Genomic DNA, 18,871 nt, shown 5'->3' on the forward strand with positions numbered 1-18,871 from the left:
CCCCCCGACCCCGCCCCCGCCCCAGCGACCAAGGCAGACCCCGCTCCTCCAGCCTTACCTCCGGGGGACAAGCAGGCACAGGACTGTCGCCTGGGGCCGGGAATCAGGCTGAGGACGGGACCCGGTGGCCGCTCGCCTCCCCCAGCCGCCCTGCGCGCTCGCCCTCTTTGGAGTCCCGGGCTCCCCGCACCTGCGCGGCTCACGCATGCGCACTAGGCACGCGCCCACCTGTGTGGGGAAGCGGGCGTGTGTCCGCGTGTGGGCCTCGGCCCTTCCAGACGCAGCCGCAGAGCCTCCGAGCCTGAGACTGTCTGGGCTGACGGCGGGCAGGTGGCGACGCCCATCTTGGCTCGGCCTGTCTGCCTGATGGCCCCCAGGGTCGTTTGCGGAGGGGTCACCGGCCGGCCAGCGGCCACCCATGCTGGAAAGTCAGTGCATCTGCGTCCAGATGGGCCTTCAGGGGGCACAGGTTCCTCGTGTCATCGGGCGTGGATGGAGGCAGATTCCAGAACCACAGACAGCCTCCGCCTGTGACCCGTCTCACGAATTCTTTCTTGACCTTCAGCGTCAAACCCTAATGTCTTTCCTACATCACCTGGGAATGGCATTTCATGTCCCTGTGAACGGGATGGCAGCAGGCAAGGACCAGGGAGCTGGGGGACAAGACACCTGCTTTCCCACTGAAGGGTGTGGGCACAGCTGGTGGGCCTGGGGCTGGCCCAGTGATGCGGCTTTCCTTCTGGGCTTCAGCCTGGTGGCTCAGAGCAGGGGCCCCCCCGCCCCGGGCCCCGCAGCAGGGGGTGGTTAGAAATGCAGACACGCGGGCTCATGGGGTTCCCCTGCCTGCTGATTCTAAGGGTGCAGATGAGGCCTTTCTCAGAGCTCCCTGGGGCTCCACTCCCTCCAGTCCTGTCCTGTGCTGAGCTGGGAAACGGGGTGCTGCTGCCAGGAGATGGGGGGCTAGGCTGTTCCAGCAACTATGGGTCTGCAGTCCCAGGCACCAGGAGTCCCAGACACCTTCGTGGTGTGGCCCTCAAGCTAGGACACTGACCAGTGCATCTGGGGCAAGACCACGGGTCTGTCTGTGAAGCAGGGCTGTGCTTCTGGGCCATCTCAAGGGGGTGGGAGCCATGAGGGGCGGGACTGGGCTTGAAGGGGGGCACTGTGGGTGGAAGGACCGTAGGCTTCCCAAGAGCATGTCCCCACCTCCCGCCCTCCCCCAGGTCTCTCCCTAAAAGGAGAGCCAAGGCAGCGGGACCTTTGAGTCTCTGAGGCTTGGACCCCTCCACTAGCTGGGTGGGGGGGTGTGGGCAGCCCCGGGCTTGTTGGGGGCTGGGGGTTGCGGGCATCTGAACCTCACTCTCCATCTCCCCCCACTCCCCTGCTGGATGGAGAATTTACAGACTAGCCTGGTGTTTGATGAGGAGACAGCCGAAGCCCCTTTCTTCAGAACCCCCTGCTCGGATCGATTTCGAGTGACATTTTGTTTCTTTGGTCCTAGTCCATACCGGGGACAAAGTCTGAGCTGAGGAGTGTTTCTTGGCCACCGCTCCATGAGCAGGTCTTTGGTCTGGAGATTGGCCTCGGAGTTCAATTTCCTACCCTTAAAGATTGAAACCCTCTCCCTGCACTGCCGAAAGTGCCCATTAATTAGCCTTTTGGATGGCTACAGGGATTCCTAATTACACATTTATTTTCCTGGGTTTCTGGGAGCTGGGTAAGTTCTCTGCCCCTCGCTGTCAGACCTCAAGCTGCACCCATGGTCAGCGGGGGAACAATGAGAAATCGGATTTCCTTTAAAGATCTAAGAGCTCGCAAGGAAACAACAGGCAGCTGGTGGTTCAGGCCGTCGGTGGCTTGGTGGAAGGATCGTGGCTTGGCTCCCCCACATCGCTTCCCTCCGCGCCGCGGCCTCCTGCTCAGAGGGGAACGTGGGGGCTGCCTTGTCCTGAGGTCGGCAGAGCCCTCCCGGGTCCCCTTGAGTCTGCATCCTGGCCCCCCACACCCCATCAGGACCCCGATCCCGACACAACCCAGGCAGGTCCTTTTACTGCTGAGTACTGGGAAGCCCCTGGCAGACCTGGATCCCGGCGAGCCCTGTGGCCCTGGCTTCTGGAGGAACCCCCTGGACTCAGAGCAGAGAGGCTGGGGGGTGGGTCGGGGAACCCGCCGTGAAGTGAGGCAGCAGACATTCCATCGCCCACTAGACACAGTAGCCGAGCATCTCCTGCGTGCGGGTGCTGGAGGAGGAGCCCCCCAGGAAGGCAGCTGCTGTTCCCCCACAGGCCGAGAATGGAACACACCGGGACGACCGGGAAATACCCGGGGGGNGGGGAGGGGAAGTCGGTGCCACAAAGGCCATGTGGCCGGGAGCTCTGGTGGCACAGGCAGGTGGGGGCTCTTTGGTAGGGGCACAGGGCGGCCTGGGGGGGGTGGTACCTGACAGCAAAAGGGACAATGGGGTCTGGAGGGAAGCGACCCTATACCAGGGACCAGTGGGGTCCCTCCAGGGTGAAGCCAAGACCCTGAGGGACAGGGGCTGCTCTGGCAAGCATGCTGGACGTGGCCAGGCCACTGCTGGGAAAGTCAGCCCGCCCAGGCTCCTCCGGACATTTTTAAAGTTGTCTGTCCCCACCTCGAGAAATAGCAGCCAGGCCTGCTGCTGTCCTACTGTGCGCCGGCAGCCGCGTCCTCCTTTGGTTGACTCCTGGGTGTAGACCCAGCCATCCCTGCCAAGGAACACGTGTGTTTGGGGCAGGGAGCCTGGGCGAGCCATGAAGTGGGCTCCCTGGGGTGTCTGGCGCCTCCAAGGGGCCTGTACCAAACCCTCTATTCCTGAAATGTACACCCTGTGCCCCCAGGGCCCACTCTCCACAATCCAGAAACTTCCAGGGCCTTCTGGAAAGGCAGCAGGTGGGGCAACGGTGGGGCGGCAGCAAGGGTTTGCCCCTACCCCCTGCCAGAACCACAGGGTGACCACGCTGTCGACTGGCTTACCCGGCATCCATCCAGCCTTGTTTCCTTTTCTCTAATTAAGTCAATGAGCTTATCAGATTCCCTTCAGCTGGAGGTGGCCACGTGAATCTAACCCACGAGACAAAAGCAGAAGTCTCCTGAGGCCTTCTGGGAAAGCCTGGGTCCTTCTGATCCAGGCCTCCACTCTCTTCTTCCTCTTCCTCATTTTCATTGCCTATAAAGTGCACGTGATGGCTGGAGCTGCAGCAGCCATTTTGAGATCACCAGGAGAGAGTCTGATCTCCTGGAGACTCTGTAATGCTTCCCAAGGGACTTGGCAGTGAGAAAAATAAGTAAACAGCGAAGCACCTATTTCTACCAGCTGAGTGTGATCCTTAACCGGTGCCCTCTCCCAGAGTGGGTCTCTGCCTTCCTGGGCAAAGACACTTCCATTCTTCCACAAATAAGACCAAATTCTTGAGTCACAAACAACCGACTGAGAGATAGGGTTTTGTACAAAAGGGATTTGTTAGAAAAGGACAGTCTGGTGCAGGAACGCAGATGCCAGAGGACCTGGCTTTTCGATCTTGCGTTTTCTTCCGTCTGGGGCTGATGAGAACTCCCAGGTCCATTGGTGGAAACATGTCTGGTTTAGTTTCTTCAAACGGGGATAAAATACCAAGTGCTGTGAGCACATTAAACAACAGGAAACACAAGGTGTCATCTGACGGAGTGTTGTTTGAGGCAGATGTTAGGAAAAGAGAAAATATGTTCAGAATCCATCTCCGGGAGAAACTGGGTGTTTCGGGAGGAAATGCCTTGGTGGGTCCCTGGAGCCGGGCCTCCCCAGATGGGGACAAATCAAAGACGGTGGCAAAATTGCTCTGTGAAACGGGGAGGGGACGGGGTCCCGGGTGGACCCGGAGCTCCACAGGGCCATGCCCCGGGACCCCCCACAGATGGCCACACTGCATGTACCTGATCCCAGGGATGTCACCACAAGCCACCACAAGTTGATGTCTCTAAAGATCAGGCCACAAGTCCAAAGTCAGGGTGTGGCCGGCCTGCACTGCCCCTGAGGCTCTGGGAGGGGGTCCTTCCTGCCTCCCCCAGTCCCTGGTGTGGCCGCAGCCTTGGTGTCCTTGGCTTCCAGAGGATGCTCTTCCTTCCTGGCCAGGGGACGGGGGGACAGACATGCTATTTCTAGGATGCAGCTCCTGTACCTCCCCCCTGCACCCCGCTGCTGCCTGGCCCAGCGCCTGTTTCCATATCCCGATTGGTTTGGACTTTGAAAGTTTCAAAAGTGGGACGATCACTTTGCCGGCCATGTGGACACACGGTTTCGACACCGGGCTTCCAGCGCTGGGCGAATCCTCACACAGGCACAGGAGGGTCTGTCGTGTGAGGGGCCAGGAGCTGAGGCCATGGTGACAGGTGGAGTGCAGACCCCGAGGCGCGGGCACAGGCCAGGCACGGGTGACCTGGAGAGGGGGCAGGAGTTGGGCTTGATGACAAAGAGCCAGGTGGCAGACACGACACGGGCAGGTCCCGCACTTGGTGGGGCTGCTTCAGAGGGTGACGCCAGACACAGCAGAGTGGGCAGGCCATGTAGACAGAGCAGGTGCCAGAGGAGGAAAGGACCTCCTCCCCCACTGCCAGACCCTGCCCCGCCCACCAGGTCTGCCCCTTTCCCTAGTGGACCGCTGCTCTGTTCATTGCCCTCTCGGCCAAATACCCATCCCTCCCCTGCCCACCAGGCTGTTGCCTCCATGAGCAAATTCCTCAGAATAAGTTTCCTGTTATGCCTATCACCCACCCATCCATCCACCCACCCACCCACCCATCTCTCCATCCCTCCCTCCCCTCGGTTCTGCTTCTCTGGAGAACCCTGACCAATACAACCTGGCCTGACAATGTAACTTCAGACAAGTTACCGCCACGCTCCATGCCTCAGTTTCCCCATCTGTAAAGTGGGGGTTAATACCGACCCCTTCCTCAGAGCGCTGTAGTGAGGGACATGGGGAGGTTTCTGCACCCTCCGCTCTGGGCTGGCTCATTCCACAGCAGCGCTGTGCTGATGCGAGCTCCCAGGGACCACGGGATAACCCGAGTACTCTGCACAGGGTGGGCTGCGGTGGTCTGTGCTCCTCTGGGAGTGGGTCCGTTCAGCCGGTGTTGTCTCACTCCCTAACAGAGCTGCCCACAGCGTCTGCACTCCACGGGGGCTGTGTGGCTTTTCCCTCTGGCATGCTCGGGAGGGACGTCGTACAGGCTTCCCTGGTCCCCTCCCAGGATGGGCTCCAGCTTGCATGTTATCTCTTTGTCCCAGGGCACTGGCCCTAGACCTCAGTTTTCTCCTCTGCTGCTCGGGGTCTGCTCTCTGGCTGTCCTGGGCGGGTGCATGCTGGAGCGTCCCACCCACAGCTTCTGTCCGTCAGCCACAGGAGGGGTCCCCCAGTGCCCTGTGCCCAGCATAGGTGGCCTCCGATGTGGGGTCCTGCAGCAGACATGTGGGCGTGAAGTCCAGGACAGCGTCCCAGTCCACGTGCCGAGCAGCGGGCCCTCACTCGTGTCAGGGGACACCTCTGGCACAGCTGTGGCTGGTTTTCCTGTCCTGCCGGTGACAACCGCTGTCCTTATGCAGTGTCCCTTCCTGGGGCTTCTGGAAATCTGGCAGCTCCTTTCTGTTGCTTCCTTTTAGGTGTTGAGAAATAATCTGTCATCAGCGTACCTGCCTTGCGCCTTCCTCCTCCATCAGAGGCGAGATTCTGGCCCCGCCGATCCCGGCTTCTGCTCTGTGGGGTTCACNTCCGAGCTTCCCGTTCTGCGGTCTTGAGCCTTGTTTTCTTTCTTCAACTCTGAAATCTGTAGTTTTCACCTCATTCTTAAGTCCTGCCTTCTAATCTCTAAGCTCTTCTTAAACGCGTAAAAAAAAAAAAGTTTAAAACGTTGTCTTCTTAAGTTCTTCCCAGGTGGAGCACTTTTGGGGATTTTCCTCTATTCTTAGGGTTATTCTATTCCATGTGGTCTGTCTTTGCACACATGTGCTGAGCGTTGCTGTGCTGTTTCTTCTTATCTTGTCCAGGCGTGGACGTGTGGCTTCTGCCGTGGGACAGGTGTGAGTGAAGGCTTGTGTCTGTCCTCTGAGCGGCATGAGGGGTGGTCTCTGCGGTGAGCCCCCCACTCTCCCTGCCGAGGACACGCAAAGGCAAGCCCACCAGGGAGGACTCGGCCCCATGCGATGGACACCACCGTGAAGGTGAGTTCTGAGGGTCTGAAGGACAAGGCTTGGAGCCCAGGCAACTGTTACTTTGGGGGAGAAACGAACCCAGGTTGAAAGGGGTCACTTCAAAGCCCCTGGCACCTCCAGGCTCCCCAGCGCCCGACGGCAGGCTTACCCTCCATCAATTAGTACCTGAAGAAAGATGGCCCTGTCCACGGGAATTAGCACCGATAAGCCGCTTAATTTAATTTTAAAATGACTATTGGGTGCTTAAAAGAGCAGAAGAAACCACAAACAAGGCTCCTCATCCTTTCTGTCCCCGAGCCGTCAACGGTGCGAGTATCAAGGTTGTCAGCATAGTTAGCGTTGGCCGCCGGCGCAGGGGGCCGTTTGTCTCAGCAGGAGGAAGCAGCACAGGCCCACGGGTGTAGCTCAGGCCACGGAAGCCTTGGGGGGGCCCTTTGCTGCCGGGCTGCCCGCTCCGTGCGGCCCCTCATCACCTCGTCCCGCCCCCTCTGCTCTCAGACCCCGAGCTCCGCGCCTCCCCAGGGCACACCCGGGCATCCGTGCGCCAGAAGGGACTGCGCGGCTCTAAACTCCTGAATTTCTGAGACCCCTTCCTCTGGCAGTGGAAACTTAGCTTGCGAGGTCAGGGGGCCTCCTTGTCACCTTCCCAGGCCTGAGTTCACGGCCTCACGGGTGTGATGGACAAGACACCACCCCCATCCTTATGGCCTCGTGGGCGTGACAGACAAGACACCCCCCATCCTGGCTGTGCCGGACGGGATAGTCCAAGCACAGCTGCACGTGGCCGGGCCCCGAGCCAGGACTCACACTTTGACCTTCACTGACCTCTAGAGAAGAGTGGCACTTCCTCTCGCTGTGCACATACACACACGCAGCCCTCATTGTGGCCACCATGCTCCGTGCAGTCCCTGCGAGTGCCCATCAGCGGACGCTGGGCCCTGGCTCCGGGGGACACACGATGATGTTCCTGAGGGCCTCGGGTCACACTTCTGTTCGCTGACCAATAGATGGCTTTGTTTGGTGTTTCTGTGGGAAGACGCCTTATTTAATCCAGGCTGTCGACTCAGCGCCATCGACCTCCGCCAACGGCTGTAGCTCCCCACAAACAAAGCACGGGAGACCCACGCATTCCCCTGCCGGCCCAGGGCAGCCTTCTTGGGCTTAGGAGTGCACATTTCCCTCCCCGCTGGGGGCCCCTTTCAACGGTGAGCGCACCAACACAAGCCGCAGAAATGTGAAAACGGGCACTCCACAGCCTGCGAGGACACGCTCACTGGCAACCCCGGGAGAGACGGCCGCGCCCCGCTCAGCCTTGGCGGGAGGGGACCCGGCGCCCCGTGTGCCCGCAGGACGGCGGGAGCTCCGGCCCCTGCCCGCACGGTGCGGCAACAAAGCAGGGTGGGGTGGGCGTGGGTGCCGCACAACACCGGGAGCCAGAGGAGGGACGGGCTTCCGTCTCGCCCGCAGCACCTGGTGGTGGTTTTTCAGGGTGGAGACCGCAGGTGCTCTCAGTCACCGCCGTCGCGGGAGGAGTCCAGGTGGGCGCTCAGCGCGACTCTGGCGTCGTGGGAAGCATCGCCCCCACTCATGGGTCTCCACACTTGACGCACGAATGCCACACGTGTGTTTCCCTCGCGGGAGGTCACGGGCGTCTGGGAGGGGAGAAGTGCCGGGGGTACAAACAAAAGGTCAGCCCCGTGCAGATGGGTCCCCCCAGTGCTGCAGCGCCTGCCGTGTCCCTGCGGGGCTGGAACACATCACCTCGAGAGCGGCGAAGGGGGGAGCCTGCGCCGGGGCTGCCGTGCCGAAGGACTGCAGCCAGTGGCCGAAAACAGCCTGTCTGTCTGGGGCCCAGAGGTCTGCGGTCAGGGTGTCAGCGGGCCGGTTCTGAGGCTCGAGGGAGACGCCATTCCCGGTCTCTTCCAGCTCTGGGGCCGCTGATGTCCTGGCCGTTCCTGGGCTCGCGCCTGCGTCCCTCCCGTTTCCGCCTTACCTGGGCCTCCTCCCTCCGCGTGTGTCTGCGTCCTAACCTCCCCCTGCAAGGACCCCAGTCATAGGTCAGGACCCACCTGACCCGCAGCCAATCTCATCTGAACTCCTTACACCTGCGACGACCTATTCCCAACAAGGCCACCTGCTGAGGGTCCCGGTGGACACGGTCTTGGAGGCCCCACGGATCCCGGCGCAGGGGAGGCCTCCTCACGGGCCTGTCCACGTCCACGGGAGGCACTGCTGAGTGAGTCGTCGCTGGGGCTCACTAGCCCTCTGCCCCTCGCCTGGTTCCGTCTCCCCCCCAACCCCGCTGGGGCAACGCCTGCCACCTGCCGGCTCTGGGCGTCCTGGCAGGATGCGCCATGGCTCTGTGCGGCCCTTCCTGCCGCAGAGAGGATCCGCTTTGATGGCCTTCCAGCCATTTTCACAAGTGNCCCTGGTCTTGTCCTCGGCTCGCTGGGACAGGCCATTCTCTGTGGGTTCGGGGGAGGGGCATGGGGTGGGCACTCAGGGGCAGGGGGAGGGTGGGGAGCTTCTGGAAGTCTGCGTCCACCAGATTCTTTGGGCTCAGGGCCTTGGCGGGAGAGGATCAGGCCAGTGTGGTTCAGGAGTAAATCCTGCTTCCCGAGGACGGTTTCGGACTTTGGAGGTGAGCCCCACTCCAGCCTGCGGGAGGCCTCCAGGAAGAAAGGGGGCCAGGCACCAGAGCCATCTTCACTCATTTTGAGGGATGTCTCAGCATGTCCCCTGCAATCTCACTCCATGCCCCCAGAGCGCTCACCATGGGATGTCCACGTTCCTGATGCCCAGACGGGCCGCGGTCTCCTTGACCTCTCGAGGACCTCGATGTCTGAGGGTCCCAGGACCAGCACTAAGCTCTAGGAGCTCTAGGAGCTCTAGGAGCTCAGAGCCCTGGGCCAGTGGGACCGGGAGGGAGCACGACACCCTGCCACAAGGCCTGCCCTGTGCCTGATGCGTGGCCTGGAGTCCCTTCCTCTTCGGGACACTCGAGGCTTTCCGGAAGCTGCTGAAAGTGCCGCCCTGGTCTCTGAGGAGGGCCCTTCCCCATGTTGACCCGGAGCCCCAGGACGAGCCACGCCCCGAGGCAATGTGGGGACTCCGCAGCCCGAGGTCCCGGGGGCCTGAAAGAGGTCCCTCCTGTTTCTGGTTCTTCGTGCCCAGCCACAGCAGGAGTCCCTGACTGCTGGCTCCCGTTCTGCGTGGCCACTCGGCCAGCTGTCCTGAGGCGGCACGGCCCCCGGGGCTCGGGGCTCAGAGCAGTGGCTTCTGAAACAAAGTTCGGATGGTCTGGGAGGTGGGGGAACGTCTCTTTTCTGAGTCTCCGGGAGGCTCCAGGACCCGTCCCAGGCAAACTTCACCAGCCCTGGGGTGACGGCCACCAGATGCCTGGAGTCACGTGAGAAAGCCACTCAGTGGGGCTCTCTTCCTTCCTTTTAGAGAACTGGCCATCCAGGAAACAACAGCCCCATGGGGCAAATGCAGGGACCAGCCAGGCTCCCCCGGGGCCAGTCATGGTCGGAGCTGACCACTAGACCCCACTCCCGCCAGGGCCGCCCAAGAGGCTGCAGGGTGCTGGCCGCTGCCTGAGAACCCGGCGCGGGTCCAGAGGGGCCTCAGGCTCCATGTCACAGGTCACAGGTAACGTTCAGGGCAACGTCGGATGGGCCAGCGATCTTGGGCGTACTCTGGGCTCACGCTGGGGCGGCAGGCAGTGGGGGAGGCCCTGCCAGCTGGGGGGCTCCTGCCCCCTTCAGGACTGGCTGCTCCAGGCCGTGTGCTCAGACGTGCTTCCAGAGTCCGTGAGCAGGCCCGGGGAGCCCGCCCCAGTGACCGGCAGATCGGGCCTGCCATGCCCCGAGGCCCTAACTCTAGGTTGGGTTTTCAGGCTTCCATCCCCAGAGAACTGGTCCCCAAGCCCTCCAGATTGGGGACCCCGAGCCGCACCCCAGGACTCCGCCTGCCACCCAGGAGGAAGCCGGGCCGTTGGGAGCTGCGCAGAACCTCAGAGCGGGAGACCCCTGCACGCCCCCCGCCCCGGAGGCCTCCCCAACCTCCAGCGCCACACTGGGCCAGAACTCAGAGGCTGATGGTCAGCCGGACCCCCTCCCTCGACTCTGCCCCCGGAAAGCTCTGCTGTGCAGTGGCCCTCACGGGAGCCGCGTGTCCCGGGCCGAGTTCCTGGATGACCGTGACACGCACCAAGCCAGAAAGCGCTGTGAACAGTGAACGCTTTGGACGTGAATGCGGTCGGAATCGTCTCAGAATGCCGGCCAATTCTGGTGAGGTTTCTGCTTAAATCGGTATGGATTAGGGCATGAAGCTCTTGAGAATTGGCCGGAAAACCCCCGCAAAATCCCTACTGGCCTCGCCAGCCTTCAGGGAGCGGCCTGGGCCGGACCCTGTGAGAACGCCCCCTGAGAGCCAGGCGCACGGGTGGCCCAGCCCCCCTGTACTCAGCCCCTGGAGGCCGAATTTCCGACCGGGTTCGGGAAGGTGCGGTGGGGCCTGTGGGCAGGACCCACCTGCAGGGCTCGGCCAGGTGATGGATCTCAGCGCGCATTCACGCTAGCAGGGGTCCTTCCGGGCTTCGGAGCGGGTCTCTGCCCTGGAACGGGCCTGTTGGGGCAGTGGTGCCCAGGGCTAAGCTCCCCCCGGCCCCTGCCTCCCACCGCCCTGCCCCCGGCATCCTTCTGGGGTGTGCCTGGGGTGACGGTTCAGCCCTGCTGTCTGCCAGTGCCCAGAGCTCGCTGGGGCAGGACCCACACATCCCGGGCCCCTCCCTGCGCCTGGAGCTGGGTCAGGGACCCCAGCACTGCCTGGGCACCAGGGGGCCTGTGGAGGAGGCTGCAAAGCCCAGTGCGCCCCCCCCGGCCCCCCCGCCGTCCCCTTTCTTTGTCCTGAGGCCCCCCCCGCCGGGGGGGGGGGGGGGGCACCCGGGGTTCCCGGCGGTCTTCTTCACCCCCGGGAATCTAGAGGCGGGGGGCTGCCCCCCCCCGGCCCCCCCCCCCCCCCCCCCCGCCCCCCCCCCCCCGCTCCTCCCGCTCCCCAGCACCCTCCCCTCCACTCCCTTGCCCTGCTGCATGCTCCCCCCAACATGCTCCCCCGCCCACTCCCCTGCCCTTCTCTTGGGGACCCCACCCTTGGGCCAGACCCCTGCTTCCCACGGAGTCCACGCGCTCCGTGGGTCTCAACCGTAAATGGAGATTCATGGGAGCCATGAGCATTTTCATGAGACACAATTGAGTTCTGATGCGCATTATCTGCATCAAGAGCAGGGAAACCACGATGTCTGTGAGCTCCGGCCTGTCATCAGAGGCCGCTGGTCATCAGGTTACCAATGAACTGCTCTAAACAAAAACATGGATTTTTCTGAATTCGTGGCAGAGCCCATTTGTAATTGCTTTAGTGGAAGAAGAGGGCCTGCTGTTAAGTATCATTGAGTTCTACTTGCTTGTATCTCTGCGGTTTGAACATGACTGTTGCTCAGAAAGGGAGAAAACCATGCTGGGCAGCCAGGCAGGGTGCAGGAGCACAGGTTTGGGATGTAGCGGAACCGAGACGCGCCCCTGGACCTCCCCGGGGAGAGGGCGGGTCTGCTGCCCGGTCAGCTCGGTCCTCCGAACCTCTGCTTCCCCGCCTGTAAAATGGACACAGGAGTTCTCAGCACTACTTAGGGTCATTTCAAGGAGGAAGGGGGATTGCAATTTTAAACGTATTTCTCCCCTCTTTCCTTCCTCCTTCCCCCTCCTCCTCCGCCTTCTTCCCAAAATGCTCACTGGCACTTTCCCAGGCAGGCTGGGAGAGGAGACTGCCTGGCCGGAGGCCTTCTTTGTCTGAACTACCTGTGTCGTGGGGCTGGGAAGATTCTGTGGGGCGGGGGCTGGGACGCCAACAGAGGGGTGCTGGTGGCTGTCCGGCAGCAGCTCTCCACAACCACGGCCTGGTGTGTGGCGCTGACCGCTCCCACTGACGAGCGTTTCCACGCACGACCCTTGCCGGCCACCAGCCCGCCACCTGGGGCGCGCCCTCACCTCCGCCTCGGGACAGACGCAAATCACGGCAAGAGGGAAGTCAATGATGAGTTTCGAGTGTTGCTTATCTTTGTTTTCAATGGATTTATTGAATGGTGGGTTCATATCATTTACTTTTGGTAATAGCTGTATTTCACAACCGGTTCACAAAACCCCTGAAAATGTAAAAATTGACTCTGGCAGGTGGGTCTGGTCCAGTTTGCAGACACCCCTGGAGGTGACAGGGAGGTCAGAGGGTTTGAGGGACTGCGTGCACCTCAGGACAGCCCGCGGACGATGGTGGTGGGGCCCCAGCGGCGTGCGTGTCACCGTGAGTTAGGACAGACAGGGACCTGCACCAGTGGGGACGCCCACCTGCTACGGCCCCGCCACGCGGTGACCACAAAACCGGGCAGGGCCGCGTCCACAGCGCTACCTGGCGGGAGCTGCTTCGGCGGGATGGGACTCTGGATTGAGTTATGCCCCCTGGATTCCCGGATGGCTCCTCTGGAAAAGGGCTGCTCCCGAGCCAGTAAGGGCTGGATGAGCTCCGTGACACCGACCGTGCCTCGTGAAGAAGGCAGCTTCGTCCGTCGTGGCAGACAGAGCCCTCCCCCCCCACCCCCCAGGGACCCGCGTCCCCAGAGCTGGGTGCCGGCCAGGACCCGACAGCCACCAGGCTTCCAGAACGTGCTTGCCTCCCAGAAGGACGGGAGGTTTGTCGAGAGGCCCCCGTCTTCTGTGAGGCTGCAGGGCCGCAGCCGGCGGCTTTGATGGGACTGTCCGTTTGCCTAACGAATCGTAACACTGTGACTTTTATACTTTGAGCGGCGACATTGTCCTATTTTAAACCACGGGCAGCCCACTTCATGTGCCAATGGCTGTGGCGTGTCTCACCTTCACTTGGAAACTCCTGGACTGTTGTGTTCTCGGGTCTTCGGTGAGAGATGGACTCTGGCCAGCTGTTTGCCTCCATTATGGTCTTAAAATTTGGGGAAGATGTGAGATAGAGCAGGGCTTATGGGGGACTTGGGCTGGAGCTGGTGGAGTTCTCTGGGGAGAAGCTGGGACTGGTCAGGGCTTCCCCAGCAGCAGGAAGCAGGGGACTGGACTCCAGGACGAAGCAGGGAAGGAGGGGCTGGTGAGGGAGGGTACCCAAGGGGCAGGGCACAGGGGGAGGGGTCTGGGATGAGGGAGAGTGAGGTGCAGACTGTCTCTGTGAGGCCAGAGAACGGCGAATGCATGACCCACACACCTCTCTGACCCCAGGGATAGGTCAGAGCCCGCACCTTCCCCAGAGACTCTGACCCTGAGAGAGGAAAGACAGCTGCGGTCTCAAGTCTGAGACCCCGGCACTCCCAGAATTCCCTCGTCTTCGGAAAGAGCCACGGTGGGGGTGACGGTTGTGATGTTTTCCCTTGGGGGGGCAGCCGGGTGCCCTGCTCCCCCCGAAGGTGGGCTGCCTGGCCCCAGCAGGATGGCGAAAGGTAAGTCACACGTGCCCTCGGCGTGAAGGCCTCTTGTCCAGTAACCCTGGCAGCTGGCTCCAGACGACTCGACAAGAATGGGGAGTCACAGATGGGGCCACAAGTTCTGCCCCTGGGAGACCCCTGAAGGGCATCGGGAACCCACACTGGGGGGACTGGGCAGTTTGGTTTGCGGAAGCTTGGCATCTGCCTGGGTGAGCCAGGCCAGCCTGGAGGTCCTGCTGCTGGACAGCCCAGGCCTTCCACCCAGAGTTAGGGAGCAGCGAGGGGCCGCTGGCCTCAGGGTGCAGCCAGTAGGAGGTGCCGGTCCTATCAGGGAGCAGCTAGTGTCGGTGCGCACGGAGTCTGATGGGGGACGGGGACAGGCACAACTGTGTCCAGCTTCCCTCCCAGGGCCCTGCAGTGTTCACTGCAATCACGGAGCACGGTCCTGTCATCTCGGAGCCCCTGGGACAGCCTCTGTGCTCCTGCCCTGGAGCAAGAAGGCTGTGCCTGCCAATGCATGAACACATGTGTGTGGCTATGTGCCAGTAAAACTTTATTTAGAAAAACAGGCGCAGGGCCGTGGGTCATCATTGGCTGAGCCCTGCCTCAGAGCAACGAGGGAAGGCTCCTGGCCCCGGGCAAGACACTGGAACAGGAGCCCCGACCCCGGATGACCCAGCAGCTGGGACTCCTGCGGACGGGACGAGCTCTGTCCCATTAGCTCTGCACTGCGCTGGATCGAAGCAGCACAGTCTCCTTGTTTCCCCAGCCGGGGGCGTCGTGGGGACCACTGCGCCACGGCTCCCGGCTCCCGCTCCCCAGCCCCGGCGAGGGCACTGCTCTGCTCTCCTGGGTCTTGCCCTAGATGACCAGAAGAGGGAAGGGCCACAGTTCTGCCTGGAGCAGACGGGAGCTCCGCCGCCCTCTGAGTTCACGGGGGTCATTTCCGTGAGGGGGGAATGGACAGGGGGCTTCAGCACATGCACAGTTGGCCGTCCCGGCGGCCTGGACAGGAATACCGTAGAAAAGGCACGTGATTTGGAGCTGGAGTTGTCTTCAGGGTCTGTGCTCCTGGAGGGGTGGCCAGTCCCTGGCCTCTGCCTCCGGCATGCGCAGGGGGGCCCCGCTGTCCCAGGGTCATGGCCTGCGGGCAGCCGAGGTGAGGTCCCAGCTGGGGATGGGCAGGACACGGCCGGGGCCCTTTGGGTTCCAGTGGCGCGGTAGGCGGGAGGGGCCTGAGTCCCAGCACCCGGCCCAGCCGGGGAGCCCGCTGCCTTCCCCAGGTGCTCAGGGTCTGCGTCAGGGAGGGGTGTGGGGTGGGGGGCTGGGGTCAGTGCCGCCCGTGCTTGATCCAGTTCCTGATGGTCCACTTCTGCCCCGAACACCTCTGCACCACCAGCCGCAGCCCGAAGTTGGCGTCCTTGGACATTTCCACCTCCAGGCACCTGCCGGTGTCCCGGCTCACGATGGGGCCGCTCTGCGGGGAGGAGCCCCAAGTCAGCATGGACGCCCAGGGCTCCCGTCCTGAGAGCATCTCGGGAGTGGGGGTGATGACAAGCCCCACACAGGTCACTGCACGACCACCCGAGACTCGGGGGATGGTCCCCGTCCCTCTGCCCCCTTCCGGTTCTTCTGTTCCCCCTAGTTCCTCTGCCTCCTGTCCCTCTGTCCCCTCCTGGTCTTCTGTCCTCAGGCATCTCCATCCTATCACCCATGTCACCTGCCTGCCTTATTCCTGGGGAGTGACTAACACAAGGGAGATGGGGCCCCTCAGATGGAAGGCTCCCCCAGGTGCTTCCCACCTCCTGTCATGTCCAATTTGCCCACTGGTCACCCCTGCAGACCCTCTGGTCCCCCAGACCCTGGCCCAAGCCTGAGAACCCCAGGACGGTACACTATACATTCTCCATTCTTTTTCAAACAGGTCCTTCTCGCTGTCTCGACCCCAACCAGGCCTCCTGGGGACCTCTGACCCTTACAGGCTATGCCTGCATCCATGACAGCTCATTCCACAGCCTCTCCTGCAACCAGAAACACCCAGACCCCAATGTGGAGGGCAGGGTCTCCCGACAGTGTTTATCTGTCATGAGTCTGCTTGGTGGGACCAATGGCAGAGAGCGTGTGGGGATGAAATTGGGGGACGGAGACAGACGTGTCTCCCGGAAGACACCTGCTGCCCATGGCGGGGAGGGGAGGAGCTCAGGGTGTGGGCCGGATGGTCGGGGGAGGCTGGAAGCGGCTCCCCAGGTCTCAGAGTCCCAAGAGCCTTGCAACAGAGTACCATGGGCGGAGAGTTCTAGACAAGCAGGTCAGACACACTGAGTCCACACCCCAAACCTGGCAATGTGACCTTAGGGTCTGAGCAGCTGTGACTGGACAATGAGGTCACACCGGAGCAGGTGGCCCTCCTCCCCTGTGGTTGTCCTCGCCAGGGGAGAGATGTGGAGACAGGGAGGGGACACAGCAGGTGGCGGGAGGAGGGACGGGGCCTGGGGAGGCTAGAGAGGCCGAAAGGACCCCACCCCCACCCCCAGAGCCCGCAGCCGGAGCACTGCCCTGCAGACACCGGGTTTCACACGGAACTCCCGCTGCACGAAGACAGCGAGAGCGTGCATGTCTGTGGTCATTTGCTGCAGCAGCCTGGCGAGACAGCAGGGATTTCGGACCCAAGAGGGTTTTAGGGAGAGGGGTCAAGTGCTGCTCAGGGCGGGAGGGAGATGGGAGCTCCAGGCGAGGTCATGCGAGGACGCATCCTTGGCTGACCTGGGGGGACACATGGGAGGCCACACCATGGAGCTTGAGCCGGTTGAGGCGACATCCGGTCGCCCAGAGAAGGGTGTGTGGTGCTGGGAGGGGCGCAGTGCGGTGGGGGGGAGCTGAGGGAGGACAGAAGGCAGGAGGGGCTGTGGAGGGGGCCGCCAGCAGGAAGGCCAGCTGCACAGAAGGACAAGCAGGAGGCCGCCCACCGGCGGCCCGGAGCCAGCGGGGCTGGGAGGCACTGGAGGCCCCCTCCCTGGGCGCGGGCGGCACCCTAGGGATCAGTGTGCGGGATCACCCAGATGCCCCCCACCCGCCATGGAGGCCGCTGGAGCCTTTGCCCTGGGGCTGGAACTGCTCACCCCTCGTGCCCGCAGCCCCAGGGCCCGGCAGGGGCTGGTTCCCGCAGAGCTCAGCCGGCAGCCGCTACGAGGCCATCTGGGGGTTGCCCACACCCTGTGCCTTCCATCTAAACCCCGTCCCCGGGGGCCCGAGGAGGCAGGAGCGTAGGGCCGCCACAGCGCTGTGACCGGACCGGCGGGCCCCTCCCCACGGCTGGCCCCGCAGCCCTGCTGACCTGGGTGAAGTCCCACAGCCGCTGCGTGGGCCGGGCCACGTCCTCGCACTTCTTCAGGGTGGGTGCGCGGGTCCTGCCATCGTCTACCAGGCACTTGGAGTCGGGCAGGAAGGCGGTGGAGCCCAGCGGGCCCAGCTGCAGCAGCCCCTCCGAGCTGTACCGCACCAGCTGGGAGAGGATGTGGGCGGCCCGGGGTCAGGGAACGGAGGGGGTGGGGCACCCCCGGCCTCCAGCCCGGGCTCCGGAGCTTCCTTGGGGAGGGCCAGGCCCCGGGGGAGTGGGGAGGGCGCACAGGGAGCCCGCCTGTGGATGCCCCCCAGACCGCCCTGCTCCCCCCGCCCCTGCCTTCCCCCAGGGTCCCCCAGCAGCACCGCCTTAACCTCCTTTCCAGAACTTTCCTCGGACCCCAATTGCTGGAGAGGGAATTCCACAACCCCCTTGGGGTGCCCCCTTCACAACCACGAGGTGACCCTTATTTCCACGAGGGGAGTAGCCCCAAGTCCACGCAAGCCTGGATCCTACTTCACGTTGTTCGCAAAACACCATGGAAAGAACAAGCAAATGCTCCGGAGGAAAACCAGCCCTAGAGGTCCTCCCACTCCAGCAGCGTGGCCTGGGGCGAGTCACGTGACCCCTCCCCGCCTGGGATGCTCCTCTGGAAGCAGGCGGTCCCGAGGGCATCTGCCCGGGGGTGACAGTGGGGATCCAGGGGACACGACCCAGAGGTGCTCAAGAGTAGTGCAGGCTCGTCCACAGTGGGTGTTGCCGCACCCCTCCCCCCCCCGTCCCTCCTCTTCCCTCCCTCCGAGCACGCACGCACACACACGTGTGCACACACGCCCGTGCAGCCAGTGTCCGTGCGGCCAGTGTGTGCACGGCGTCTCCCCACCGAAGGCTCCACGCTGCCTCCCACCCTGCACGCCTCGCAGTGGGGACTTGGGCCCCCCGGGAAGGCTGGGGGTCCGCAGTCTCCCCGGATCTCTGTGGGGAGCGTGGGAGCAGTGAAGTGCCGCTGACTCCCGAGGCTGCGCGTCTGGCTCTCCCGGGGTGCCCGCCCTCAGAACCGGGCAGCCTGCACGGAGGCCCTGTGGGGAGGGTCTGAGGCCCCCTGAGCTGAGGGCCAGCACGGCTCGCCGGCCGGGGGAGCGCGGGCCGAGACTGCTGGAGCCAACACTGCACATGTGTGAGCCCCGTCCAGAGGGGTCTCCCAGGGCACGTGGTATGTGGCATCTCTCCTCGTGCTGCGGGACTCCGGGGGAACCTCCGTCTCCCTGGTCACCTCCCGCGACTGCTCGCTGGGTGTGTTCGGAGGACCCGGCAGGACAGGGCCTCTCACGTGGGCTGTGGCCCCAGAATCGTCCGTGGCCTTTGACAAGGCCAGTGGATTTCCTCCCGGAGGCCACGTTTGACTCTGCGACAGGTGATGGGTGATTCTGTCTTCTCTGTCAATGTGGAAGCCGCCCGGCCAGGGTCCTGGGACGAGGCGCGGGAGGTCAGGGGCACACCCTCTGCCCCAGCCTCACAGGCTGCGTGCTCACGCCTGAGATGCACCGCCAGGCAGGCGGTGTGGACGGGGCAGCTTCTCGATGCCCGGTTCTGGCACCGGTCCCGTGGGTTTCCGCTGGAGGGACGTGCGTGAGTGAGGCTCAGACCCGCAGAGTGCTTGGGGAGGAATGAAGATCACTTGGGGAAAGCCCTCTGGGGCTTAATTTACATGACACCAACGCTCCTTCTGGAGAAGTGTTGTCTTTACCAGCCGGGATTCGCGGGGACCAGAGTCCTAACCCAGCGCTCTCGGAAAACACACCTCCCCCTGGGCCATCTGGTTCTCCTGGAG

At 63.0% G+C, this 18,871-nt stretch overlaps 1 protein-coding gene across 1 annotated transcript in view; it reads right to left on the bottom strand.

The window, feature by feature from the left end:
• Positions 1 to 15,030: 15,030 nt before the first annotated feature.
• The window catches only part of LOC111139782 (polypeptide N-acetylgalactosaminyltransferase 9), a 71,450-nt gene continuing 67,609 nt past the window's right edge, over positions 15,031 to 18,871 (bottom strand). Inside the window, exons 10-11 of the mRNA XM_022492170.1 lie at positions 17,035 to 17,202; positions 15,031 to 15,177 (exon numbers count right to left, since the gene is read on the bottom strand). Coding sequence (XP_022347878.1) covers positions 15,031 to 15,177; positions 17,035 to 17,202 — 315 coding nt within the window. The remainder of the gene's footprint in view (positions 15,178 to 17,034; positions 17,203 to 18,871) is intronic.

Source organism: Enhydra lutris, unplaced genomic scaffold (genome assembly GCF_002288905.1).
Source record: "Enhydra lutris kenyoni isolate GAN:26980312 unplaced genomic scaffold, ASM228890v2 scaffoldscaffold117, whole genome shotgun sequence".
Classification (NCBI taxonomy): Eukaryota; Metazoa; Chordata; class Mammalia; order Carnivora; family Mustelidae; genus Enhydra; species Enhydra lutris.